Here is a 27498-nt window from a genome sequence, read left to right as displayed (position 1 = left end):
TTTCTTCCTTGCTTGATTCAAATAAGCCCTTACTTCGGTGTCCAGCGTGGTGGAGGTGTTGCAGGCAGATGATGTGGACTTTTTAGTTCCTACACAGGTATGTGGCATAATCAAAGGTCCTAACTTACTGTGCTTTTCTAATTTAAAAGCTATGGATCTAAAAAACAAACAAAACACGTTCACGCCTCAGATGCGCACTGACATCACCAGCCTCATTGTTGACTACTGCCTTTCCCACAGCACGTGTAGAATGAGAGTAAAGAGCAACATTTGTATCCATGTTGGCTGAAGCAAAAAGTGATCTGATTTAAGTAGTATGTCCAATGTGTGAAATGATGCGTGGTTTCAATTGTTGAGAAAGTTTTAGGCAAAAGATTTTATTTGTTTTGGTCGTGATTGTGAGGAATGCAGCTAGTCCGAGGCGGGAAGAGGGTATGTCCACATGGACTGTTCAGTTAAGCATTAGTTACATTGCATTCAGAAAGTATTTGGACCCTTTCAGTTTAACATTTTGTCATGTTGCAGCCTTATGACAACCCTCAATACCCCATGATGACAAAAGTGTTTATTTTTGTATTACTAATTTAATAAAAAGTGTATTTAAAAGAAAAAAATGAAAATCAAACTGACAAGTATTAAGACCCTTTACTCTGTATTAGTTGAAGCCCCTTTGGCGGCCTCGAGTCTTCCTTGGTTTCATTAGACCAGAGAATCTTGTTTCTCACAGTCCTTTAGGTGCTTTTTTGCTAGGAAGAGTCCTGGTTGTTCCAAACTTCTTCCATTTAATGATTTTGGAGGCCACTGTGCTCTTATAAACCCTCAATGCAGAACTTTTTTGTAGCCTTCCCCAGATCTATACCTTGACACAATCCAGGCAGTTCCTTCAACCTCATGATTTAGTTTTTTGCTCTGATCAACTGTCAGCTGTGAAACCTTATATAGACAGGTGTGTGCCTTTTCAAATCATGTTGAATTTAGCACAGGTGGACTCCAATCAAGGAGTAGAAACACAAATGATGATCAAGAGTAATGTCATAGCAAAGGGATACTTCTGAAAATGTGCATACAAATTCTAAAATAAGTTTGGCATAAGGCTGCAACATTACAAAATGTGAAAAAAGTGAAGTGGTCTGAATACTTTATGACTGCACTGTACATTGGGGACAGTGCTGAGAGACTAGTGTTTGTGCTTGCATTCAATACAGGCCACTTTGTTGTAAACGAATCGGGAGATGTTATTTTGAAGAATGTTCTATTTATTTACTGCGTTCTTTGTTATATCATGCATCCTGTGGTTGTGAGCTTATTCAGTGTCAGTCGATGCTGACCAATGCCTGTAAAAAAAAAAAAACAGTTTTTGTATAGTCATTGATGTTGACCGATACACCTGGCCATTGGAGAATGCCATGATGGGGCTGCTATATGTCTAAAAGTATGATTACTGAAGCCCTGAGGCAGGCATAAACTAATCTGCTCCTTCTGCATACAGGAACACAGGTGTGCGATCAAACAAGATACTTTCCTAAAAGTTTCTCAAATGTGTTTCAGTCCAGCCAGTAAAGGGTCCATAAATTTGAAACACAGTTGACTTTATTCTGATGATCATGTAAGGTGACGGAAATGTCTGTTTACGGCATACCAACAACTTTGGTATCTGTCTATTCAGGTCAGATATGTTTGACATCTCACTCAGGGTAACAAACATTACCCTGAGGCAGATAAGTTAACAGGTGGCATAGTGTGGCACTGAGACATGCATGATCCAGAGGTGCAATGATGTTATCTACCGTCTTTGATGAAGGGTATGTGACTACTGGTCTTAGAAACAGAACTTTGTAATGAACACAGGTCCTCCCCCTTGTTTGACTTGAAAGGAGGAGGGACAGTCTGTAGTACTTTAGATGGTGAAATCTATGTACATGTACAATTTGTTTGGTGGTCACAGCTTGGTAACATCCAGTCAAAGGTCCACAATTCTGGTGAAAGTTTGTTGATATTTTAGCTCAACAGCCAATCAACTGCCACCCCTCCCTTCCGTGCTCCTGAAGCAATGTGTTGATTGGCTGGAATTGTTTACGTCTCGTTCAGAGACACTGTGTTTGTTTCCCATTTTACAAAGCCAGGACTGTGTACAAACCAGAGTTGTTGTTTTTTTTAGTGCACACACTGAACAGAAAGCTAGATGACCGTGAGAAGCAATTACCTGAATGTGACAAAATGTGTTGGATTAGAATCGTGGACTGTACCTCAGTCACAATACATGGCTGTCATCTGATGTGACATTTAGTAATCCATAGGCAGTGATATTGTAAATCTCCTCATCTGAAAGGGCCCCGTGCTGCTGCAGTATTGTTTTGATCCAGCTAAGTGGCTGATTTCACTTGTGTGATCAACTGTTCAGTTGAGCTCCTTTTGGATTGGATTAAATATGTTTTGAAGCCGTGTATGTACGGGGACATCTTGACATCACATACACAATGTGAAAAGAATTTAGTGAAAAGTTCTTAGGCCAACCGTAGGCCATCTCAAGATTGACCCAAAATAGATCTTGGTTAAATTGACAGTAAGAATGAATACGTGTTCAGGTAGATTCCATTCAGAGTGACCTAATGGCACATTGGGTTGTGTTGTTCTTGATGTAGCATATGGGGACGGCCTATGCATAGCATAAGGCGTTATGTTAATAGCGTATGAAACACCAGCAGTGAAATTACAGCTCTCCAATTTACAGCCATCTCAACACTCAGACTCATTGCATGTTTGTAAGTAATTTATTTAAATCCCAGGACTCCCACATACCCTGCACTGACAGCACACAGGCACAGAGTAAAAGGCTTCTGATGCTTCTCACCAAACCACATTTTTATGGAGGCATGGTATAGCCATTGGGCATACGATTGTTTACATAGGAGCCCAGTCGTCCTACCCTAGGAGAGAGCTTTAGTAAAAGGTAGTTATTGTGAAAAGCACTTACTTGGCAAGTAAGTACGTACTTTCACCCTAGGCTATGCACTGAGCCATCAACTGCTATTATTTTAATTTAGATATTATAATCTGGCTGAATGCCTTTTGTTTTGTTTCAAGTCTGTGTTTGCCTCAATTGTCAGCATAGTAGATGATTGTTTAGTAAAGTCTATTCAAGAGTCATGTGTGCATTTGAAGCTCTGTGATGTTCACTGGTGAACGTTATCCATGTGCAGCAGCTGCACACAAGTATTCATTGCAGTTGGCGTTTTCCTAACCTGTGGTTTATGTGTGTTGTTTTCCCCAGGCGGAGGAAGAGCACAGCAAAGAGAGTCTCCCACAGGAAGAGAGGTAAGATCTCATTATCCTCTCTGCTCTGGCTGCTCTGGAGCTGTTAACAGCTGATCCTGAGCCAGCCCCAGAAGAATCAGGCCCGAGCTGCTGTGGGCGAGCTCTGATCTGCAGTCAGCTGCTTTAGAATGCACAGTAGGCAGACCATGTTAAGTGTTCACGTGGGAAGCATCTTTGTATTGGAGCATTTTTACATTTTACATGGCTCTAAGGTATTCCGCATGTGAAGAGTGGGGATGAATGAATGTTAAACAGGGAAAACATGTAAAACATACAAGCATAGCTGAGCCCAGTGGAAGGATACCACAGTGGCATATTGCGTTGTGGTTGATGGAAGACATGCAAGACAGGTGTGCATGAGGTTGTTTTTTTTTTCTCCTCTGGAAAAAAAACGGTAAGAAAGGAGTGACAAATAAAGGTCATAACACTTAAGAGCTTTTCTAAAGGCCTTTTCACTCAGTGATGTATGCCATTATGGCTTGTATTTTGGTATGTAGGCTTTCATTGTATGGATTACATACATTTATAATAACATACATATAATGTCAGTGCCATTGGGCTCGCTGTTCGGATAAGAGGTTGTAATATGCAGATGATTTTGTGGTGATGAAAAGGAGACATCAGATGTCTGTGGGAAGCTCATTTGCCCACAATTAGGTGTATGGAACGTTCGTGTGAACGTTTGTGTGCAATCCACGGTAGTTCTACTCTTCTGCATTGCCATATGCTGTGTGTTTGTGAGAGGGAGGAAATCTACGTGTGTGAGTGAGAGAGAGGGGGGGGAGGGGGGGGCACAGAGAGGTTTACTGCACAGTTCTACATTCCAGACTAATGACTCATTTTAGAACTCCTTGAAAGAATATGGAGAGGAGGTCTGACAGGCCAGGGAAATGGTTCACTCGTAGGAAGCAGTTTTCCCATCAAAAAAGGACTCTCATTCATACTTCCCTAAGCTGCTGTTCATTAGCACCTACAAGTCCTCATTAAAAGAGACTCTGCATGGTTGGCTGGTGGCTATGAAGCTTTCAAAAAGATACAGTAGCGTTGCAGTACTATAACGTGTCAGATTCTGAAACATTTACATTTACATTTAGTCATTTAGCAGACGCTTTTGTCAAAGCGACGTACAATGGAGAGAACAGTCAAGCTAAGAGCAATAAAGAACATGGTGTAACAAGAAATACTACTTTACATAAGAATTAGAAAAACGACCTAGAAAGGAAAAAGAAGTGCAGGAATGTAACTGCTGAAGTGCAAGTTAAGCGCTAGTCAAGGTGCCAGTTAGGAAGGGAGGTGCTCTCTGAAGAGTTGGGTCTTCAAAAGCTTCTTGAAGGTAGAGAGGGACGCCCCTGCTCTGGTAGTGTTAGGCAGTTTGTTCCACCAACGTGGAACTACAAATGAGAATAGTTTGGATTGCCGTGCTTGCACAGACGGCTGTGCCAAACGACGCTCACTAGACGAGCGCAGCGTCCTGGGTGTGACATTTGCCCTTACAAGAGCATTTAGGTAGGTGGGAGCAGAACCAGCAAGCAAACATCCATCTAATGTCATCTTTGATGTGTAGAGGTGATACAGCTGAAATACACTTGAGTGGTCAGTACAGCATAGCATGCACGACTTCTTTTAAGGCAAGAAATGTAATCTTAAAGGTCCAATCCGCAATTCTAATCCCATGTAATTTGATTGGCTGTTGTTCCAATATTAACCTTTAACCTTTTTGTGAAACCGAATTACAGACTGCATATATCAGCAATACATCTCTCGCAAAAGCATACTTTTTCAACCCTACAATTATAACTTGTAACTACCTTTACTGTACATTTGTCATCATATATTGGCAAGTTATATTAGTATTCTGTAATTGCATACTCACTACACATTTGTTGATCAGTTTGTGGGGTAAAACTACCTGTATGAAGTCACCAAAAGAGGTTAGGCCCCAGTGTTTGACAAGGGAGGATGAAATCTACTGTATGATTGCGAACCCTTTGTTATTGTAGTTTTGCTATTTTGTATGTTGGTTGAAGCGGGTAGTTGGATACTTTGCGATTTTGTTTCGGGGGGAAGCTGTACAGATTCTTATTCTGTGTTTATTTGAAGCTGTTCCCCATCTAAGGGTTACCAGACCAGAGTCACTGGAGCCACTGGTTTGTGTCTACTTATTTAAAGTGGACTGACAGGGGGATGTGGTGAAAGGCTCGTGTCCTCGTGTGTGTCTTCTCTTCTGTCTCCTGATGGGAGACAGTATGCCTCTGTGTTTCGTTCGCAGCACCTAAAAAGGACTGTAGTCTCATGGTGAAAGATCATCACTGTTCTTTAGGCTGTTGGGTGTGCAGCACTTTTGAGAGGTGGCAAACACCCTTGTATGTCAGTCACTGAATCAGAATACCATAGTGATCACCCAAAGCTAGCAACTGATTAGCTGTCGGAGACTAATGAACCGAGCACATGTAGGCGGCATGGGCCACAAGGCCATTATCCCATAATCGCCCTCATTTTGGGGTCCTCAGGGCTAATTGTAGTGGACGGCTTGAGTGTGCCTGGGCTCCTGTCAGGATTAGACAGTGTGGAGTATGGCTGTAGAGCTGGCCAGCCCCGAGGGGTTATCAGCTCTTTCACTGACTGCCACCACTCCCCCCGCACTCCAAGGATACGCTCCACTATGGGGGAAGGACTGGGACAAAGCAGCTCTCAGCATTGCTCTCTGCTAATGTCTCTGAGAAGACATATGTATAGAAAATGTATGGGCTGCATTCAAATGTACTTAAATGGAGTGTGATATTGTGTTTACCCTGTAGTATGTAGAGTTTTGATAACATAAATGATCAAAGTATAGAAATAAATCTTATACATTTGTGTGTATACATATGTGTGCTAATTAAGGGCAATGTCTGTGCGTAGAGTATATAGACTGTTCTGAGTCACGAATGTTCTTCCACTTGGTAAACAACAGAAAGTAGTCTAGCCGGTTCTTAACCACATCTGCCCTCCACACATTAGCTTGGCTGACACATGCAGACCTAGATCTTTGTCCTCCCACCCCTGTTATCTTCTGCAAGCAGCTGTGTGGTGAGTGAGAAGTGTGGCTCTCTGGTTGTTTATGTGTTGGGCAAAAAGAAGTGGTTAGTTTAGAGCAGTGAGAGTTGTACATAGCTGGGTGAAATAGAAAGCTGGGATCATGTGTGGCACTGTACTTTTAAAATGGAAGCCTACAGCATTTTGTCAAAATAAACACTAAAAAGTCAAATGTAACTTAACTGTTTGTTAGTGTAGAATGTCAAAACTTCGAGTCTTAAGTGCATCTTTAGGAGTCCTAAGTGCTGATCTCATGGGTCGTCAATCAGTCTTTTCCATGAATCGCTGTGGCACTACAAAGTTAAAAGCCCCAGTGAGCTCAGAAAGCTCACATAAAAGATGCAGTGAACATAGCTTTTGAACATATCATAACCTTGAGTCTGAACTGTTTTGCTGTTTTGGGCTGCAGCTTGCTTGCATGTTTTCAGACGTTGGTGATGGTATTCTATTCCGCAGAGAGGAAATAAATAAACAAATTCTGTAGTGACATTAGTTTGCAGTATTCTATCCACAGAGTTTGTCTCAATATTCAGAATGAGAGATTTTAAGTTGATATATTTGAAAATATTGAAAAAAATGACCAGTAAAGCCTGCCTAACATGGTTAAATCATGTGCTGAAAACCGACTTTGAAGGCAGGGTTCATTTAAAGTGAGGTGAGTGAGGAAATGTTTGAAGTATTCAACGAAAAACCCTGCATGGATCCATAACCACTAGGATATTTGCATTATTGAATGGGCCAAAACCTCACAGAGATGTCAACATACTGCTGAGTGGTGCATTTTTTTGCACGCCAGTTAAAAACAGACTCACGGCTGGAGCATAAACACCCGGTCTCTCTCTCACACACACACACACACACACACACACACACACACACCCCTCTAGGTCTTGACCAAACAGATGAGGGTACCTGAGTGAGCTGCCCAGTTGGAGTACACTGCCTTACTGTGTTGCCTCATTCTCCCACACGCCTGAGATGCCACAGATCTCAGGCCATGTGTTATGAAACTAACACAGCCTCCTCTCAAACGGCACATCCTGTTCTATATATTCACTTCACTGCACTGCATATGGAATAACAGTAACCTCTTTGAAATGGCATAGAAACATTTTGGGCAAAAACTTGAAACAAGGATCGAGGGGAAATCTATTTTTAGTTTTTGTTTTTTAGTATTCAAAATACAGTTTAATTCACATGTCAGTGATTCCATCATGCTGTGAAGTCACAGGAACGTAATAGATCGGCCATGCCCATCACAAGTGCTATAAAATGCAAACAGGCTGGAATACCAGGTGAAAAAAAATCAGCCACAACTCTGTATTAACATTTTACTGCAGGTGATATTCTGAGAAACTCCACTTTCTCTTTGTGTTGAAGCACAGTGCACTTATTTATTATAAGTTCCCAGACCCAGATGCTTCATATTGCCACCAACTACTGTTTGTCTTTTAAAATGCCATATTATTGACAAGAAAAGAGTTGATCAATAAGACCAGCCCGCTTCTTGCCTCTAAACTGCAGCCTGCCAATAGTAATTTTAATGGAGTGCCACCAGCGGGTGTGTGTGTGTCTGTGTGTGTCTGTGTGTGTCTGTGTGTGTCTGTGTGTGTGTGTGTGTGTGTGTGTGTGTGTGTGTGTGTGTGTGTGTGTGTGTGTGTGTGTGTGTCTGGCCTAAGACGGGTGAAATCCCCTCCGACCTCTGACCCCGGCTGTGACCCAGTGAGGGGTGCAGGGTGACATGATAATATCTGACAGCTTAGGAATCGACGTGCACTTCCAGCGGTGAAGGATCAGCTGTGAGCACTGCTGTTATGTAACAGCACACAATGACTTCCCTCAGATTGACCTCGTCCAGCGGGGAGAGCAGAGTTTACAGGCCCAACAAACCACCAGACTTCCTCTCCCACCCTGTTTATTTATCTATTTACAACCAGTTGAAGTAAAGGAATAGTTTAGGCGCTCACAATGGGCTTTTACAGGACAATTAGTTATTAAACTTGTTTTGGTATCTAATATCTCAAAAAAAAATAACCTCAAAAAAAGGTCACCTGTACAGCTACTCAGAAGTACTGTCACTCTGTTTTGCCAACAAGATGAAGCTTCTCAGTTCATATGGACATACTAGCTTTGTATGCATGCTTGATATGACAGGCTGCACTTAGTTGAAGACAACTTTGCAGAAATTCTTTTGGATCATGTGTTTTAGAATGTTTCTTTTTCCTGTTTGTATTTGAGTTTAGTGGGAGGTCATGTGATGGTAAGTTGGTGCATTACTCTTGCTCCTACTGTCACTTTCAAGAGATGTTCAGCTTCTCCATCAGAGGAAGTGATGTCACCAAGGGGAAGTGACACAAGCCCTGGAGGATCATGAATATTATTAGCAGTATTGGATTTAGTCAACAGACAGCACGTTGTTACAAGAAATACTGCACAGTGCATGTTGGTGGTCTGTTTCCAGTTTCTGCTTTCACAATTGGTGCATTTCTTAAAAAATGTAACTAAGAACTTTTTCCTGTTTCCTGAGTGGGCGCCATTGTTAACATGAAGGGTGTTTGACCTGATACACTTACAGCAGGCTGGCCTCCCTGTTGCCTTCCTTAGGTTCACCTAGTTCCCCTTTTTAATGGTTCTTTTTTTTTTTCATAGAGATTATAGCAAGCCCATATGTACTTCAATCTTTCCACCCATCTTTGGACCAAATGCTTCCCTGCTGTAAGACATTTATCCCCTTTCACCACATCACTCTATAATCCTGAGCTCATATAAAAATGTCTTCTCCCTATCAGCGGTAGGTAGGTAGTGGGTGGACCGAGCTCTCTTCTTACACTCCACTTGGACAGGAGCCACCGCTGCTCGGTGTGTTCATGTCAGAGTCTCTGCACCACACCAGGAGCCCCACCACACACTACAGGGCAAGAAGGGACACAGGAGTGCAGAGTTCATAAGGGGAACCTGCATGATTGTTTGGCTCTGAGTTGACTGGGTGGCAGCAGCAGCAGCAGCAGCAGCAGCAGCAGCAGCAGCAGCAGCCCTGTCCCCTCCCATAGCTCCGGGGCTGCCGAGGCTGCTATGTGCAGTGTGTGAGCTCACTGCTGCGCTGACTCAGTCCCTAAATGCACCGCAGAAAGGAACAGTCTCACACATGCCCTATCTATCACGCCGATGGCTGCAGTGTGTTTTGTTGTCAGAGCAAGAAGAACACCCTGTACTGTGCCTGCCTATTTGATGAGATCAGTGTTTGATAAGGAGGCTGTGCAGTGTGTGTGTGTGTGTGTGTGTGTGTGTCCTTTGTGATGTATGTGTTCAAAGTTTACAAGCATTGCATGCACCTTGACTTTGGCCTGCTCTTGATGTTAGGCGCTCTCTCTCTCTCTCTCTCTCTCTCTCTCTGTCTCTATCCATCCATCCATCTCTATCTGTCACTCTGTCTCCAGCTCATATTCATGTGTGTCATTGTCATCCTCAATTCCTCCGGTCTACTCCTCTTTGCTTTCAGAATCTGCAGTTTTCCTTCTCTTACACCCCCTACACACACACACACACACACACACACATCCTTTCTCAATCTCTGCCTATAGATCCCTATAGTATAGTGGAAAGCAGGCAGATGAACCCTCGGAGTGTTCATTTTCACACCTCCCGCTGTCCTACGCCCACATATCCATCTCTCCCTGCCTGCTGCCAAGAGCTGCTCTTACTCACCCAGCCGCAAATAGCAGCTCCAGCCTCGCTGCCTGCCTGCCTCCCTGCCTGCCTGCCTGCCTGCCTGCCTGCCTGCCTGCCTCCCTGCCTCCTGGGCTGGTCTGCTGGAGTGTGCACTGCACTCAAAGTGCAAACAAGTGGCCCCATGTTGCAGCCCTGCCTTCTGTGCTGTTTGAACATGCACAGCACCGGCCTCGTGGAAACCTGCCAGCAAACGTGGACTTTTTCTTTGTTGTCGCTCTGCATGAAAGGCAACATTGATAACATAAGGAATGTTCTGTTTGCCAAATAATTGTCTGTGCACTTGAATTGATTTTTAGACTTCAAATACTTGAGTGTGCGCTGTCTCCGGGTGACCTTGAGAGAGAGCCTGCTTACTTTCCACTAGTGGTGCCTTTTCTTTGAATGCATGCATTGATACACCCCCCTTTACCTGAGGGCTCCTTAAGGTTGGACCACGACACATGATGTCATGGTGCTGTGTCAGGAGTGGAGGTTGTGACTGTCCTCTGCACGCTAATACTCTGAGAATGGTGAGTGTGGTGCATGCAGCCCCCCCCCCCCCCCCCCCCCCCTGTGTTTGCACTAAGCCATTATGTCAACTGGATTTTGATAATGTTGGGTAACAGTCCAAAAAGATAACATATGCCAGTGTTATTGGGCATCTTGTCTGCGCTTTCATGGTGAGCAGGCTGCCATTGATCATTTACTCTTTGGAGTGGACGGAGGAAATGAGGTGGCTATTATGAAAGCAAGGATCAGCAGTGGATGATGATGCTAGTTGCAAGGCTTCTGTTTGCCTTGTAGAACAGACATCAAACAACCCAATGATGCTGCTTCTCCTTGCGCAGTAGTAGGTCTTGATTCGAATACAAAGCACTGTGAGTGAGAATAGGCAATGAATGAATGCAGATTACCAGTGCATAAAGGTTTCTTCACTCACTATTCCCTGAGACCTTACTAGTCTTTTATTCTGCAGTAGCCTTTTGTCTCAAGTACAGCTTCCTCTGTCAGGGAGAGGGAATATCTAATGAGCTGAATAGTGTTGTTGAAGCTTTCGAAATTGCCATTTGTAAATACACAGGCTTGTTATGGAAGGCCCATTTGAGGGCATTCTTGAATAACTTTCCAAATAAAGACCTGTTGATCACGGATTGGTCAGCCAGTAAGAAAGCTCGACTGGAGCTCATGTTTCTGTCCGACACATCATGATCTCTTGTCACCAGGCTGTTACCTCTGAGCAACTCTTTGCTTTGGAAGTGTGTAAACATCCCTCCTCTGGCATCCTTCAAAGCATGGGATTGGTTGTTTTGCTGTGTGCTAATGGATGCTGGATTTGAAGCAGATAAAGCATGAAACTGCTGGAAAGTATGTAGAGCATCTTGAACCACTTCACTGACTCCCTGGGCTGTGGTGCCATTCTGGGTTCTGTTCCAGTCTTAACGTTGAATGAGACCATTGTTGTGGACCCTGTGGATGGCTTACTTGCACAGACTGGATCTCTTATTTTCTTATTGAGCTCTCCGTGGCATATTTACTCCGTGCGCTTCGACACGAACATTGTTTTTTTACGGCTGAGGTTTGTGAGAGCAGCTGGAGAATGAAACGAAACAAAAGAGGGCTATGAATTTGGGGCGAGTTGGTACGAGCGAAGGCCCCCCCCCCCTGCTTCCCCTTGGGACTTGGAGTTTTAGAAGCCTTCATCGTTTTCCAGGAAGAGTGAGTCAGGAGGGAGTGGAGGTTTAAAAGCAGCAAGCCCGGCCCACCCTGGGCGTCACGCTCGATTCGTCTCAGTGTAGCGTGAGGACGTCATCTCCACTGCATGCACTCAGAAAGCCAAGAACCGTCAGATTGGCAGCTGATGGTTGGTTAAAGCAGCAGCATGACGCCATCACCTCACATTACACACAGCACACAAAGACATCAGGCTTACACCAGGACTGGCAGAAGAACACAGACTGCACAGATGATCCAATAGGGCACATTCCCACTGGGATCAAAAACTATGGAGGTTCATTCCCACTACTGAGGTTTCCCCACCCACCCTTCTGTTTGAACTTGATTCAGCATCACCCTTATTCCCCTCTGCTCTGAACCCCTATGAGCAAACTCAGAATAGGGCATCTCACCTCACAATTATGATCTGAATTGCGAGACCCTTTTTCATTGTGTCTGGAGCCTTGAGGCAGAGGCAGTGTCTGGACCATTTCTAAACTCTGATTCCCCCCCCCCCCCCCCCCTCCGGTTAGGCGGCTGAAATGTGATGGACCTGATTAGCTGAGATCAGAGCGCAGATTGGACAGCCAAGCAGCACGAGTGGCCGCGCCGAGCACCGCCACTCCCTACAATATTCAAATTACTCTCCACTTCCTGTTTTATACCCATGCAGGAAATGACCACTCCGCGCTAATCGAACCATGTCGTCTTCTTTTTTTTTTTGTCTCTGTGATCTCAGAGCAGAATTGTTTTTAGGCTTTAGGCAAGCTGCCTGTAGGGCACATGAGAAGAGAAAATCGCCAGGGTTTAAAATCAGTAAAGACCAAACTATAGACTTAGTATAGACTATAAAAAGGAACGGTAAATATCTATAGTTGGATTGTCATTTGCTGTGCTATCATTATCTCATATTTTTGGGGCAGTTGGGCAGAATCGAACAAAATATAGGTTGTCAGCATGGCCGAGATTTGAACCCGGGTCAACTGCTTAAAAGGGAGCAAGGCTAGTCACTACATCACAAAGACATGTAACATCCTCCATTCATTTTCAATGGGAAAATAAGCTATTAAAAACGGCAACAAAACCAGTGGACCTAGCAAGAGTTCAAGCACACTACAAAGAATTTTGACAGACCTGTTAGTGCTGCAATGAAATTGATATTGTGAACAACACGGGAGTTAAAAAGGTGCCAAATATGACGACTAATAACAACACTTAAGAAGAACAATATGGGTTGAACTGATTCAAGGAGTGCCACATGACTAGGTGATGAGGCTTTATTGGTGCGTGTGCAGCTAGAGCAAAAATCCCAGCTATTGGCCTGAGGATGTGGAGGGTTGCTCCAACATGTCCCCTGTACTTTTAGTGCTTGTGAAATTGTGCAATGCTAACATTGTATTGAGCAACAAAATGAACCATTAATACAGTCACTGCATTAGTATTAGTGTCTACTGGCCAGTGAACATAAACTTGTCATACACACCTGTGATTGAGATGCACACTTGTGCTCCATGGATAGGTCAGTCACTACACTAGAAATACTATTGCCCAGTTCAGGCACCAAGTTATAAGGAATATAGAAAGGAAATGACTTGCTTTGTTGGGTTTATGCATAGGCAAGCAGTTTCTTGAGTGTCGGACACTGTGGCTGTTTTGGTTTCTGTCTCAGATATATGACATGTGTTTAACACAAAGCTTCTTCCATTTTGAACCGTCTAACCCCTCATAGAATATTGAGTTCAGGGTTTTAAAAGCTACTCAACAGCTCGAACGGGTTTTATAACTGGCTAGTGTAATTGAGAGGTTGTGAGCTTTTGAGGTTGGCATTGAAGCAGTAGAGTGCAGTGGTAATTTGCCATGTTATTTCTGAAAGATGCCTGGGATGACTGTCTACTGCACGGTTCAATTTCACCTTTCTGAATGGATGTGCCCTCTGCAGATCAATGCATTTTTATTGAAACGAATCGGATAAATAAATGAAGTAAACTCTACATGAGAGATAAGTACAATTCCCAGATCATTCACCTGGCTAATCGGACTGATAATTCAGATGGGTGCAGAGGAGTTTGAACCTTCCTGTGAAAACCCATATGGTTGTGTATGTGCTCCACTATTGGTGCTCATGAAAGGATGAAGGAATTTGCTTCCATACTTCACACAGGGCTGTCCTTGCCTTTCTCTCCCAGTGGTGGCAGAGTGCAGATGGTTCAGCACTGATTTTCCTCCATCACGCTGCCAGTGTCGAGGCACCCATATCCCACTTGCCTGTGGTCGCAGCAGATGACATGGTTGGGATGTGAGCTTTTCCACCCGCCGGGAAAACTGATCCCCATCAGCCTGCCTCTGCTGTTTGTGAGAGGGCCAATGCCCGTCCAGCCAGGACAGGGACTGTAACGCCTACCTGACCTGAGGCTTACTGTGGTCAATGACAAATTCCCCTCTGCCGCAACACAGAGTGGTCCTTCTGTATGACCTTGGCATGGTTTCCAGCTCATTCTTGCACATTGAGTCGGCTGTCATTCGGCTCATGGCTCTGTGCTGCATGCTGTGGCAGCAGGATGAAGTGTGGACACAGAACTGCAGCACTGTCTCTAGTCTCTGAGTGACTGGGAACCCGCCACTGCCCGAAGCTTTGGTTTATTTGCTTTAACCCCAGGAAGGACTCGACTGCCCAGTGCTGTCTGTCTTGCTCTGTGCTGGTCTAGTCACCATGGCTTGTTCCCTAGTTCCAAGGTATGTGGGCTTGGCCGTCAAGGATACCAGCTGTTGAAAGTCTGGATAAGTCTCTGACAGTGTGTGGTGGTTAAGGATAGCGCTATGCAGAGATCTCTCTTCACATTCAGTTCCGTCTTGGCCCAGGTTAAATAAATAGCAGTGGCCAACAGGCAGTTCATGATCACTTAAAGGGAACAGAGCACGTGATGCTGCTCTGAATGTTGGAAGCAGTGTGATGGTCTTTGTATACTGTCTTGAGATGACACAGACTCCGTCCTTTTCATGCCATCGCCGTGCCATTACTCCTCCCAGTGCAGTGCAGCAGACTCCTTGTTCTGTGGACACTCCTGTTTCGTCTCCAAGGTGTTGACTAATCTTATCTCCCTCCCGCTGCAGAACAGCTGCAGCAACCCTCTGACAACAGAGCCTTAAACGCGCGCACACACACACACACACACACACACACACACACACACACACACACACACACAGTTACTTAGGATGGGTATGTCCTTCTATCAATAAAAGCTGCAGCTGCTGCTCCCACATGGCTACCGCTTTGACAGTATTTAAAACACACACACACACACACACACACACACACTCTCACTCACTCTCTCACCACACACAGAAGCACACACGCTGTCGTACAACAGTCCTACAAACCAAGAAACTAAAATAGTATTTAAATGATGTGATTTAACATTGGAGATTATTAAATCTAAATCTAGAATTGCTAAAACAGTCAACAAAGAAACTTATGATGTTACCCCTTGAAGCCAGGTAGTCAGTTATGCTTTAACAGGTGACAAAACTGAAGTAGAACCAGTCTAAACAGTTTCTGATTGATGATGTGTAGCTTCAAATGGAATACCCATATTCCCATACCCCCATACCATATGCCTCTCATCATGAACCTGGGTCTCCTCGTGGGTTTGAAATGGATTGGACAAACACAACTAAATGCAGTTGTGTTGACGTGATATTTCTCACACTCTTCCTTGATATGCATATAAGTACACTTTTCTCCACGAAGGCGATTAACACACATTGACACACATTAAAGGCCCACTAAGTCTATGGCACCAGAGGTGGCCACACATTGACACGCATTAAAGGCCCACTAAGTCTATGGCACCAGAGGTGGCCACACTGCTAGCACAGGGTGTTGGTTTTCAGATGGCCTTGGCTCAAGGCTTTTATCAACATACACGTGTGTGTCAGCTGAGCCTATGATGTCATTACTGTAGTGACAGCCGCAGCCTTATCAGTGCACAGGTAAAGGAGACTTTGTGTTTGAGGTCATAGTCCAGCAGGAGAGAGGGTTGCTAATGCACTGCCTTCCACAGGAAGCCTGTATTAAGCCCTTCAACATCAGACTCGCTCATCCTTTTACATTATTCATTCCAGACAAATGTCTTCCATCTAAAACAAACCTCATTTTAATAGCCACTGCATTTATTAACATGCCATTAGCTTCTATAGATTATGGCACGAAATGATGTATGGAAATGATTGTGTTACATGAGGATCAGATTTCATACAGGATCACTCCTAGACAACCTTTTTGCCCTCAAGTTGATATGTTTACTGTGAAACAGTAACAACAAGAGTTTTATGAGAGATTGCTGAGTCTAAACTAACATCTAACTATCTGTTTCTCTTCCCTTTCTGTTTCTCTGTCTCTTTCTCGGTCACTCGCAGCTCTTCATTTTATCTGCGGGAGAGTGGAAGACCCCTCCGATTTCAGCCTCCAACTCTAGAGTTTGGGACTCAGTAAGTGATGCACCTCACTCTCGCAATCTTGCACACATACACCCTCCAACACTGAAATATAAAAATTAGGCTTGTCAAAACATAACTTTAATTTAGATTAATTGCAGAAAAAATGTACGCAGATTAATCCCACTCTATCATGCCCCTTGACCACATACTGTGCACCACTGTGTTGCGGTAATGGCTTGTGTTTCTCCCACTGTGTTGCGGTAATGGCTTGTGTTTCTCCCACTGTGTTGCGATAATGGCTTGTGTTTCTCCCACTGTGTGTTTCTCCCACTTTTGATGTGGAGCTGACATCAATGTCTTGGGCCAACTGGTTAGTTGGATAGTAGGTCTACAGCCTCATCTTGGAATTATTTGTATTATTATTATATTATTTGATCAGTGCTTTAATTGTTGGTGTAGTCTGAAATTACCTAAGTTAGTTAGCTCACTAGTTTTAGACTAGTTATTAGATGGGTTAATCAGGAATAAAGAAAATGTGTTCTTCATAAATGGAGTTCATTGTTTGCCAGTAATGTGTGGTGAACATCACACTGCTAAGGCTTGTTTACTTTGTCACTTCACGTCAATGGCAAATTTGATGGATTTTTAAATGCTAATTGCGATTAATTTAGATTAATTATTCACAAAGCATGTCATTTTGGTTATCGCTTGACAGCCCTAATTCAATATTTTTTACAATCATTGTAATGCAAATGATATGGAATGTTTGGAATTTCGTTCAAATGATCATGTTTACAAGCATTTTCCATGTTAAAATGACCCTTAAACTGTCCTTCATTGACATAACACTAATGATGTCAAGCTTATGCCATTGTTTGGCTAGCATTATGACAGATGAGGTGTTTAAACAATCAACATGAGCTCTGTTAGTGGTGATACGTGTGCAACTCCGAGATCAGTTGGCTAAGGGCTGCATAGAATCTTAGGGATCTTTTAAAGCACACTTCACAGCAGATGGGATTGCCAAATATGGCAGTCTGTCTTTTCTCATGGGCTGTGCGGAGAGGATCAGGGAAAGGTTACGAACTCCACTGTTTTCCTGTGGGCTCCAAAAACAACCAGAAATAGCAGGGGCTCTGTTATATTTGGAAGAGAGTTTGCTACTAGACACTGCCTGTACGGTACTGACATGACGCACACATCGGACTTTGTTTAGTAACGTTTCCTTAATCCCATGTTCTCTACATTGGGACCTGGTAGTTGATTACTGTCGTGGAGTTTCTCTTATTCCATGGAACTTCTATCTTAGAGAAGACCAGAGCACACAGCAGCAAAGAGATTTTCTGATATTTATTCCTCTTGCAAGCTGGGTGTTGGTTAATGTTTGAGAAGTGAGACACCTAGCACAGAAGACACACACAGCTTTTACTCTAATCAGTGATAACACAATTCATTTTTCAGTGGAAAGTTACTGTTGGACAGGGAGCCCTGCTGGCACAATACAGACATGAACATAGCTTGTCTTCTTAAAAAACCGAAAGGGTTTTGACCCAGATAGGGGGAATTGGGGGTGAAACACCTGGCTGCAGCGGTGAGAGAGCCGGATCCTACCTACCTTCCTTCATCTGCGGAATGTCTCAGAACTCACACTCTTAACATCTACATACATGCACACCTGGGGTTTTGTGTGAACAACAGAAAGCATTCAAGCAAAGGTTCTGCTGTTTATTAAGGTCCCATTGGACAGGGATTCTGTTAGTAGTGAAAGTTTTATTCCCCAGAGCTTTTCGCCTGCTTTGTTAGAGAACAGTATGACTAATTGTGACACCTAGGGTTATCACAGGTGACAAAAACACCTAATCTTCATCTCTTGTCCTTTGCCTTCATGCAAATATTCTCCACTTGTCATTGGCTAGGTATATGGTTCTTCTGAACCTGTTTGCATGCGTGCTATCAGTTTGAAATCAATCATTGCAGTGATAAATGAAGTTTCGAACAAATCTATCGACTATACCAAACACAGATGACCACAAATGCTGCAGCACCCATTTTCATGCAACCACTGCTTGGCCTAAAATAGTACATCCTTAACAGGAACTGAAGATCTTGACTTTTGGACTGTATTTATCGTTCAAATGATTGCCAAGCGAGATCATTCCACATGGCACTAGACTCGTGGAAACTAGGCTGATGTTAGAGGATTGACCCAAAGCAGAAGTGGATTGGCTAATGGGACCCGGAGCAGAAGTGGATTGGCTAATGGAACTCCGGACCATGAAGAGTCTGTGCAGAGGGCCGCTTTCTCTCTCCCAGCCTCAAATGAAGCCGTAAATCTGTCATCTCACAGACTGCACAGCCCTATTTGGAGCACTCTCTTCTCTTCTCTCTCGCCCTCTCTCCCCCCCCCTCTCTCTCTCTCCTTCTCTCTCTCCCTCTCTCCCCCTCTCTCTCTCTCTCCCCCCCCCTCTCCTTCTCTCTCTCTGTCTCTCTCTCTCTGTGTGTGTATGTACTCCTTCCACCCAGAGCCAGCACAGAGAACAAACAGGCCTCTATTTACCTTATCTCTAATGACATCAGTTAATTTGTCCTCTCAGCCACATGCTCCTGCCTGTTTACCAGCCAGAAGTGGGAACGGGGGACATGACATGAGTGTGCTCCTTGGCCATACTTATCTTCCTCTGTGGCTTCCTTGGTAGTGATCTGCTTTTATCCCTGAGAAAAATCTTTGTTTTTGTCCCAACAATGATAAAGGTTTGTGTTTTCCCTGAGGAACTTCTGTGTGAGGTTTGGTTGGACGGCCATTGCAAATGAACACATGGTTTTACTTGGAGGCTGACCTGCTTGGCCTGCAGTCACAGCACCATCCAGCACGCTTCTGAACCGCGTGGAGCACCGCTGTCAGAATCTGATACGGGTTCTGTGGGCACTTTTATAGCGAGTGGCTCTCATATCGACAGTCAGACACCTCTTTTATGGCTCTCTTTGACCTCCGCAACATCAAAAAATAAAGAGCCGAGCTACTGTTGGTGAACCCGGACCCAAATGTCATCGGACAGCTTTTTTTAGCACCTTGCGCTTTGTTATGCTGTGGCCTCAGTTTGCAGCGTGACCTTTTGTTTTCCTTTCATGTTCTAGCTCAGGGTCTGAGCTCAGAGAGCCCACGACTCCCTTTCTGTGGTCTCCTGGATGCAGGGCTATTTGCAGTGGGAGTTGTTGAAAGTGGGCAGGTTACGTGAAATGTAGTCACTCATCACTGAAGCTTCTCACATACGTGTTTTGAAAATGTGAGCAAGACCCTCGCAACACGCAGTGATGATGAATGTTCTGTGCTATGCTAGCTGATGAGTCCACTTCAGGAGGCGTCACATTTACATTCCAGTGCTAATGTGGTATACATGTGTCACGTTAGCTTGCTAAATCGACGGAATCTGGAGCTATTCTGGGTAGACTTGTGGCTAGATTTTCTAGGCTGATGCATTTGATTTAAACCTCTTCCTTTCGTATGTGTTTCCGTAGGCCGCTGGGGCTGCCAAGAGCTGAAACTGTATACATACACAACCCCAGCCCGGAGCTCCCCGTGACTCTGTTGTCAATATTTACATCTAGTAGACATTTTCACATGCCTTTCTTTTCTCGAAGGGTGAGTATGTGCCCGCCTCTCTCTGTGTATCTCGCCTCAGTGCTCTCTCTCTCTCTCTCTCTCTCTCTGTATCTTGCCTTAGTGCTCTCTCTCTCTCTCTCTCTCTCTCTCTCTCTCTCTCTCTCTCTCTCTGTATCTCGCCTTAGTGCTCTCTCTCTCTCTGTGTATCTCGCCTTAATGCTCTCTCTCTCTCTCTCTCTCTCTCTCTCTCTCTCTCTCTCTCTCTCTCTCTCTCTCTCTGTGTGTATCTCGCCTTAGTGCTCTCTCTCTCTCTGTGTATCTCGCCTTAATGCTCTCTCTCTCTCTCTCTCTCTCTCTCTCTCTCTCTCTCTCTCTCTCTCTCTCTCTGTGTGTATCTCGCCTTAGTGCTCTCTCTGTCTCTGTCTCTCTCTCTCTCTCTCTCTCTCTCTGTATCTCGCCTTAGTGCTCTCTCCTCCCCTTGTCTTTTTGTATCTGACTTTCACCAACTTCCTCTTTTCATTTTCACTCTCTCTTTTTCTTCTCTTCCTCACACAAAACAGCAGAACTGACACCAGCCATCCCTTTTTGAGACTGCAACAGTGTGCATGCCTTTTGAAAACAGAGCTCCTCTTTCCACAGCTATTGACTTCCTTTTAACACACTCTGTGCAGGATGTACCAAACACCAACCAGCTGATCTCTCCAGTCCCACTGATGAAGATATTGACTATTTAGACACAACTGAACATACTCTATACTCTATACTCTATTCTCTACTCTCTACTCTATGAAGCTGGTCTTTCTCATACTGTTGGTAATGTGAGTGCTGATGTGATGATGCCTCTCTCTCTCTCTGTCTGTCTGTCTGTCGTGGCAGGTGATTCCACCCCGAGGGAAGACTTCATTTAAACTCATTTTCCTTCCAACAGAGGAGGGAAATGTAGAGAATTCCTTATTTATTAATACATCTACCCATGGGGTCTTATCATACCAGGTGAATTAACATTGCAGTTAATTGCTTTGAATTATTATGAAGTCTCCTGTACTACCCATACAACTGTACTGCATTTTTTTTGTCTTCATGTCCGGATGAAGGCATTGTAGTGAGGACTCCCTTTCCAATGTTTCAGGTTTTTGGTGTTGGTGTCCCGTGGGGCTCTCATCGAGATGAACACCTAAAAGATAGTGTGTTAATATCCCCTCATATAAAGAGCATTAAGCTGACACAAACTCAGGTAAGGCTGTTGTTTCAGATCACTCATAGATGTGATGTTCTCTGTATGTCTGATATGCATGATGGCTCTTGTATTTCTCCTCACCATGCAACAGCTTTTAAACCCACTCCCCCCCCCCCCCCCCCCCCCCCCCACACTCATATTCACACATTAACAGCCCAAGGCACTGACGTATACCACAGTCTCCGGTTCACACACATGCACATACAAACACAGATAACACACTCACGCATGCTCATTACAGCTTTGACTTGAGGAAATGAGGTTTAGTACATGTAGTCCCTCCTTGTCACTCCTACACGTCTAAACCACCTACACATGTTATGCATGCACACACACACGAACACACACACACACACACACACGACAAACACACTCACACACACACAAGCAAATGTGTAAATGGGGCTAGGTGGTAATGCACTTCCCCAACAGGAAATGAGTGGCAGTTGCTAAATGTCAGCCGTTTGAAGCAAAGCTGCAGACCCATATATCGTGTCGCCTCTTTCTCCCCAGAACAGAATGTACCCACTCATGGCTGTGTTGCACAGTTAGGACACATGTACTCACCTTCCTCAGTCCCCAGAACAGAATGTACCCACTCATGGCTGTGTTGCACAGTTAGGACACATGTACTCACCTTCCTCCCCAGAACAGAATGTACCCACTCATGGCTGTGTTGCACAGTTAGGACACATGTACTCACCTTCCTCCCCAGAACAGAATGTAGCCACTCATGGCTGTGTTGCACAGTTAGGACACATGTACTCACCTTCCTCCCCAGAACAGAATGTAGCCACTCATGGCTGTGTTGCACAGTTAGGACACATGTACTCACCTTCCTCCCCAGAACAGAATGTAGCCACTCATGGCTGTGTTGCACAGTTAGGACACATGTACTCATCTTCAGAGCCTGAGAAAATAATTTGGGTGTATTCAGATGTATGGATTCTATTGCTATATTTAGAGCCATAATATCAGCTGACTCTAAACCAGCCAGAGGAGGGGTTGTGTGAGAAACGGTAGTGCTTGCACTTTTGTGCATTGTGGTCAGACTTCACTGAGCTTGTGAGTGTATAAAGTGCTTAAATATAGACACTTCCCCAGCCCCGTTCACAATGAACTTTGGTGGTGTTTAAAGTCAGTCGCTGCTACAGCAGCACCAGCTGTACTGCTTGATATGGGCTGACGCATCCACACAGATGCTCATCTGGCCAGGAGCAGTTCTACAGCAAGTGCACTGGTGGAAACTTTGTGTAAATATTTGCCGCATATCTCAAATCCTATGTAGCCTACAGAGACTTGCCTGCAGCTTTTTTTTTTGCCCTGAGCGATCCAGTCCCAACTCTGACCATAATCATTCCATAATAAGTGTAATTAATTGCATGTTAATTACTGGCAATGCTACACATTGCAGTAGCGAAAGCAGCTAAACTCATTGTTCATACACCATGAGAGAAAAGACAAAATAAGGGGACTTCTACTGCGGCCGCTCCTACCGATCACTAGGGAAGTGGCTACAAACACAGTCTCTCAGACTCTCTCCAGGTCCATGTGCTGGTGAACATGTCTTCTGTATGACAATGCTGCTAGCTAAAGGTTTCACCAGCCCTGGAAATGAAATTCTGAGAAGGTTTAGCCATCCCACCTAGATGTTCACTTCTATTGTTCTGTAATGATCAGAAAGATCTCCTGGAAGGAGGCTTGCTCTCTGTGTGAGCTAAAAAGAACAGTCAGTTTCGTTCCTGTTCTGCTTTTGGTTACATGACTTCCTCTGCAGAGTGTATTCAAATGAGGCATGCACTTAGGCCTTTGTTTCATATTTGGAGCTTGGTATCAATTTACATCAGTCAGTTAGTCTGACATGTGAGTGAATGTTTTAGGGTATTCTGGCTAAAGGCTTGACAGAAAGATTAACAGAAAGATATGGCACCTGGTTGAATTTTAAGAGATTTTCGACCCAGTTTGCCATAAATGTGTTTTATGGTGCTTCTTTAGTCTGATTTTATGACCCCTGATGACTGCATACACTGCCTACCTCTGGTTGAATTCATTTCCACAGTAGTTGTGGAGGTCATGGGAGCTACCCTCACATAAATGGATGTGTTGAAGTGGTATATGCCTCTGCACTCCACATTACAGTTCTCAAATAGAACAGCTCCCCACACCGCACAACACCAAACACATATTCGACAGCCACTAAAACTCCCTTTTGCATATTCCACAGTTTTGTAAAACTGCAGTGTACCAGTCAGTGTAAGGGAGACTCCTGCCTATGGGAGAGCATCACGTATCTAATGCTGTTTCATCACATCAGTTCATGTTCTTTTTGTGCTTTTTCTTTCTCCCCGTAGGAAGATGCCTCTAATATAACTATTCTGGGACTTCATCTAGATTGCAGTTTACCCAAACATGTGTACAGCCATCCCCAGGTTTGTATCTCTGACCGATGTATTCAATGATGCACAATATCTCTCCTTTTCAGCATAGAATCACAGACATGACCAGCTTTTACACTTTATTACGTATGTCAAAATCATTCATGCTAGAGAATAATAGGCTATTTAGCATATTGTTAATATTATTAAAGGTCCAGTCCGTGTTTCTGGCAAATATTTGAGCTCAACAGCCAATCAAATGACACCCCTCCCTCCAGTGCTTCTGAAGTAATGTGCTGATTGATTAGAGTAGTGTATGGTTTGGTCTGAGCCACTGTGTGTGTTTACCCTCCACAGGCCCAGGGCTGTACAAGCAACCAGAGTTTTTTTTTTTTTTAGAACACACACACAAAACAGACAGCTGGAGGACTGTGATGAGCAATTGGCTGAATTTCACAAAACGTCTATTGGAGTACAATCACGGACTGTACCTTTTTAATCTTAAAACATGTAGATAACATCCCCGTTGCTACCTTTCAGATAGCTGCTTGTGATAGGAAGTCATCTGAGAGAGCAATGGTCACACCATACAAAATGCCATCACCCTTTTCCCATGATCAGATCTCCAGTCTTATAATGTGACACACTACATTTATGCAGATGTCATCACTGCCCAGCTGTAACAGTCTGACAGCTTAGAACATAGATTTCACAAGATCCCCCCCCCCGGTCCATTGCATAAAAGACAGGGGAAGTAGCCTCTGTGTGCAATTAGCAGCAGGCTACACACTGCCAAGCGTGATCCATCAGTGCTAGTGAGGATGTCTGCTAACCTGACTGGATGAGGTCGCCCAGGCTTCCTCTCGGCGCTCTGGCTCCTGTCAGTCAGTCAGTCAGGCAGGCAGGCAGGCAGGCCTCTGCTCTGTCATTAGGCTGCACACTCACACCCACATGTCTGTTTACACGTAGTCATTTCACAAACATGCTCACGCTCGAAACCCCTGACCGTGGAATTCCATGCACATCATTGACATCACACAATTCGAGGGGAAGGAGGTGTACACAAACAGTACACTGTGTGTGTCACGGCTTATTTTTGTTAGTAATGATCCCCTGTATGACCTGATGACCAGGCTGATGGCGGACAATGCGTGTGTTTCCACAGGGCTCGTGTTTGGTGAGTGAGGAGGAGGAGGACAGATTCTCCCTGCTGATCAGCCTGTCGGAGCGCGGGGAGCAGCAGGCTCACCTGGACAAGCTGAAGCCCTACGTCATCGAGAACCTCATGGTGCTCTTCCTCGCGCCCAGCAGCACTGCAGGTACTCGTCCGGCGCCGGCCCAGTGGGCCACAGTGTGGCGGGAGAACAGTGGCGTTTGCATACAGTGTGCCTGCAGAAACAATAGTCTGCTTTTAGTGCGTGAACAATCATTTGCACACTTTGTTGCAGTCACCTGGAATCTATCCTTTATTCATCACGGTAAATCAAGATGTGATTGACTTTTAGAGGGGTTTTTACATGGTAGGTTCATTAACGAGGTTCATTGAGATCTTAAGAATATGTGTGAGTTGAAGTGTCATCGTATGTAAGCTGCTAGTAAAATGCAGCACACCAACATAGAATTTACTCTAAGCTATTATGTAACAGTTCACTGGACAATATAAAACTATATTCATATCTGGAATTTGACAATGAAAATAGTAATGAAAAGTTTTGTATACTTGTGCCCCCTTCTGTTACTGTGTGTGTGTGTGTGTGTGTGTGTGTGTGCGTGCGTGCGTGTGCGCGTACGTGTGTGTGTGTGTGTGTGTGTGTGTGGGAGGTTGGTTTAAAAAAAGTCTTATGTAGCTGAACTCGGCAGACAAAACCACTGAAAATACTTTTACTTTCTCTTTGAAAAAGTACTCTTATGTGAAAGATTAGCTGAGGTGATCGTACTGGCCATGTGAACTAGGCTCGTGAGCGTCCTCAGAAGTGAGTGTGTATTGGGCTAATGAGCGACCTCAGAAGTGAGTGTGTATTGGGCTCATGAGCGACCTCAGAAGTGAGTGTGTATTGGGCTCATGTGAACTGGGCTCGTGAGTGACCTCAGAAGTGAGTGTGCACTGGGCTCTTGTGTGACCTCAGAAGTGAGTGTGCACTGGGCTCGTGAGTGACCTCAGAAGTGAGTGTGTACTGGGCTCTTGTGTGTCCTCAGAAGTGAGTGTGCACTGGGCTCTTGTGTGTCCTCAGAAGTGAGTGTGCACTGGGCTCTTGTGTGTCCTCAGAAGTGAGTGTGCACTGGGCTCTTGTGTGACCTCAGAAGTGAGTGTGCACTGGGCTCGTGAGCGACCTCAGAAGTGAGTGTGCACTGCTTCCCCTGAGGCGCTGGAGGAGACTGTCCCACAGGCTCCACTTGAGTAGATGCAGGCGCGCGCTCACCTGCAGCCTGGCTGTGCTGCATTAGCTGACAGCTCAGCACTTCTCCTGGCGGGACCACTGCAATGCTGTACTCCCTACGAGCCCAGGCCAGCAGAACCCCCTGCAGCTGGGCCTCCCCTGGAACGCCTCCTGCCTGGAGCCCAACCAGCGCTAGCCTAGCATGGATGATGTCATCCCAGTTACTGTAGCCTGTGAAAACAGAAGACGGATGACTCAGGAACATTTGCGTCTCAGCAAATGTGTGCAACTGCATATTAGTTAGAAGAAAGAAATATGACGCAGATGGCAAACGACCAGCAAATTGGTGTTTTATGGTTCAACATAATCAAGTGCATAGCTCTTTTACTCTGTTCTTTGTCTTCTGATGCAATATGTTTAACTGTTGCATGAAGTATACTAATGGTATTCGCTACTATACTCATATACTCTATACTCATCTGCTCAAGGGCTACATGTCTAGATCTGTTTCACTGTTTTGCCTGAATGTCTGAGGGGGGTTTCGGCTCCCCCATAGATCACTGATTTGGCACATAGGAAAATGTTGTGATGTCAGAAAGTGCTACGTGTTCTGACACGTTGATATGATGATATGACCGCTTTAGGCAGTGGAGTGTGCCATCTATAGACGACTAGAAGTACTGCAGCTCTCCTCTGATTCTCTAAAGTTAAGCAAACGTTTTTTAAAAGGGAATGAAAACCACATTTGAGGTTATGTCTTTTTCTGTTTTTACAGCTCCAAGAATACATGTTCATATGCTGAATTCCGGATCCAAAAAGCTGTTTGTGAAGGTAGATCTGTGTGTGAGATATGAAATAGCATAGTAATGAAAATTGTTATGAATGTCATAACACATCTTTCTGTTTTCCTGTAGGACATCAAGCTCTTATCAAAAATAGAAAGTTCTCTCGAATTCAACCAAGTTCTACTGAGGGACACTGCAACAAACTTCACACATGTATCATCACTGTCCTGTAAAAGTGAGTGTTTTTAAAAAAAATGTATTCTTGCTTAATGACTACTTAACAGACTACTTTCAATGGCTTCTGAAAACAAGTCCTTTCAGAAATGCCTCATGATGTTGCCAGTGTTGCTCCCTAAGCTCTGTGTCCCTGTCCTGTGTCCTGTGCCAGGCTCCTCTCCAGCTCCGAGCAGGACGTGCTCCAGGCAGATCAGCCTGCAGCTCCTGGGTAACTCCTCCATCAGGGGCCTGCCTCACCTGCACAGGTCAGTGTCCACAACCACTTCATTTGGGAGCTACCTTTATTGGCATGTGTTAGGTTAATAAATGTCAATGGAAGTGTCAAGATTAAAATCTCCTTCTTTTGCACTCTTTCCTTCTATTCTTCCATGTTTTCTCTCTCTCTCTCTCTCTCTCTCTCTCTTCCTCTCCCTCTCCCTCTCCCTCTCCCTGAAGGTCTGGTGTTGACCTGGCGAGCCTGTTTCAGCTGAGGCAGCGGCTGAGAGGCAGCGACCCCGCTGACCTCTGGTTCACCAACCTCCTTGGCTTCCCTCTCACCATTACAGACGTCTCCATTCCTCAGGAAACACAGGGCCTGCTCAAGGTAGTGCCTTCATGTCACCATCTCCTCCATTTCGAAAGGTTCCATAAAAGG

The 27498-nt window shown here is 44.5% G+C and overlaps 1 protein-coding gene across 1 annotated transcript in view; it reads left to right on the top strand.

Moving 5' to 3' along the window:
* Positions 1-27498, top strand: part of tmem131l (transmembrane 131 like) — a 38088-nt gene that overhangs the window by 976 nt on the left and 9614 nt on the right. Inside the window, exons 2-13 of the mRNA XM_012831854.3 lie at positions 27-97; positions 3272-3315; positions 16231-16302; positions 19768-19891; positions 20729-20845; positions 20982-21086; positions 23441-23518; positions 24630-24783; positions 26618-26673; positions 26757-26862; positions 27016-27109; positions 27300-27447. Coding sequence (XP_012687308.2) covers positions 27-97; positions 3272-3315; positions 16231-16302; positions 19768-19891; positions 20729-20845; positions 20982-21086; positions 23441-23518; positions 24630-24783; positions 26618-26673; positions 26757-26862; positions 27016-27109; positions 27300-27447 — 1169 coding nt within the window. The remainder of the gene's footprint in view (positions 1-26; positions 98-3271; positions 3316-16230; positions 16303-19767; positions 19892-20728; positions 20846-20981; positions 21087-23440; positions 23519-24629; positions 24784-26617; positions 26674-26756; positions 26863-27015; positions 27110-27299; positions 27448-27498) is intronic.

The sequence above is a fragment of the Clupea harengus genome, chromosome 22 (genome assembly GCF_900700415.2).
Source record: "Clupea harengus chromosome 22, Ch_v2.0.2, whole genome shotgun sequence".
Lineage (NCBI taxonomy): Eukaryota > Metazoa > Chordata > Actinopteri > Clupeiformes > Clupeidae > Clupea > Clupea harengus.
This window is presented reverse-complemented; position numbering and strand designations above follow the sequence as displayed.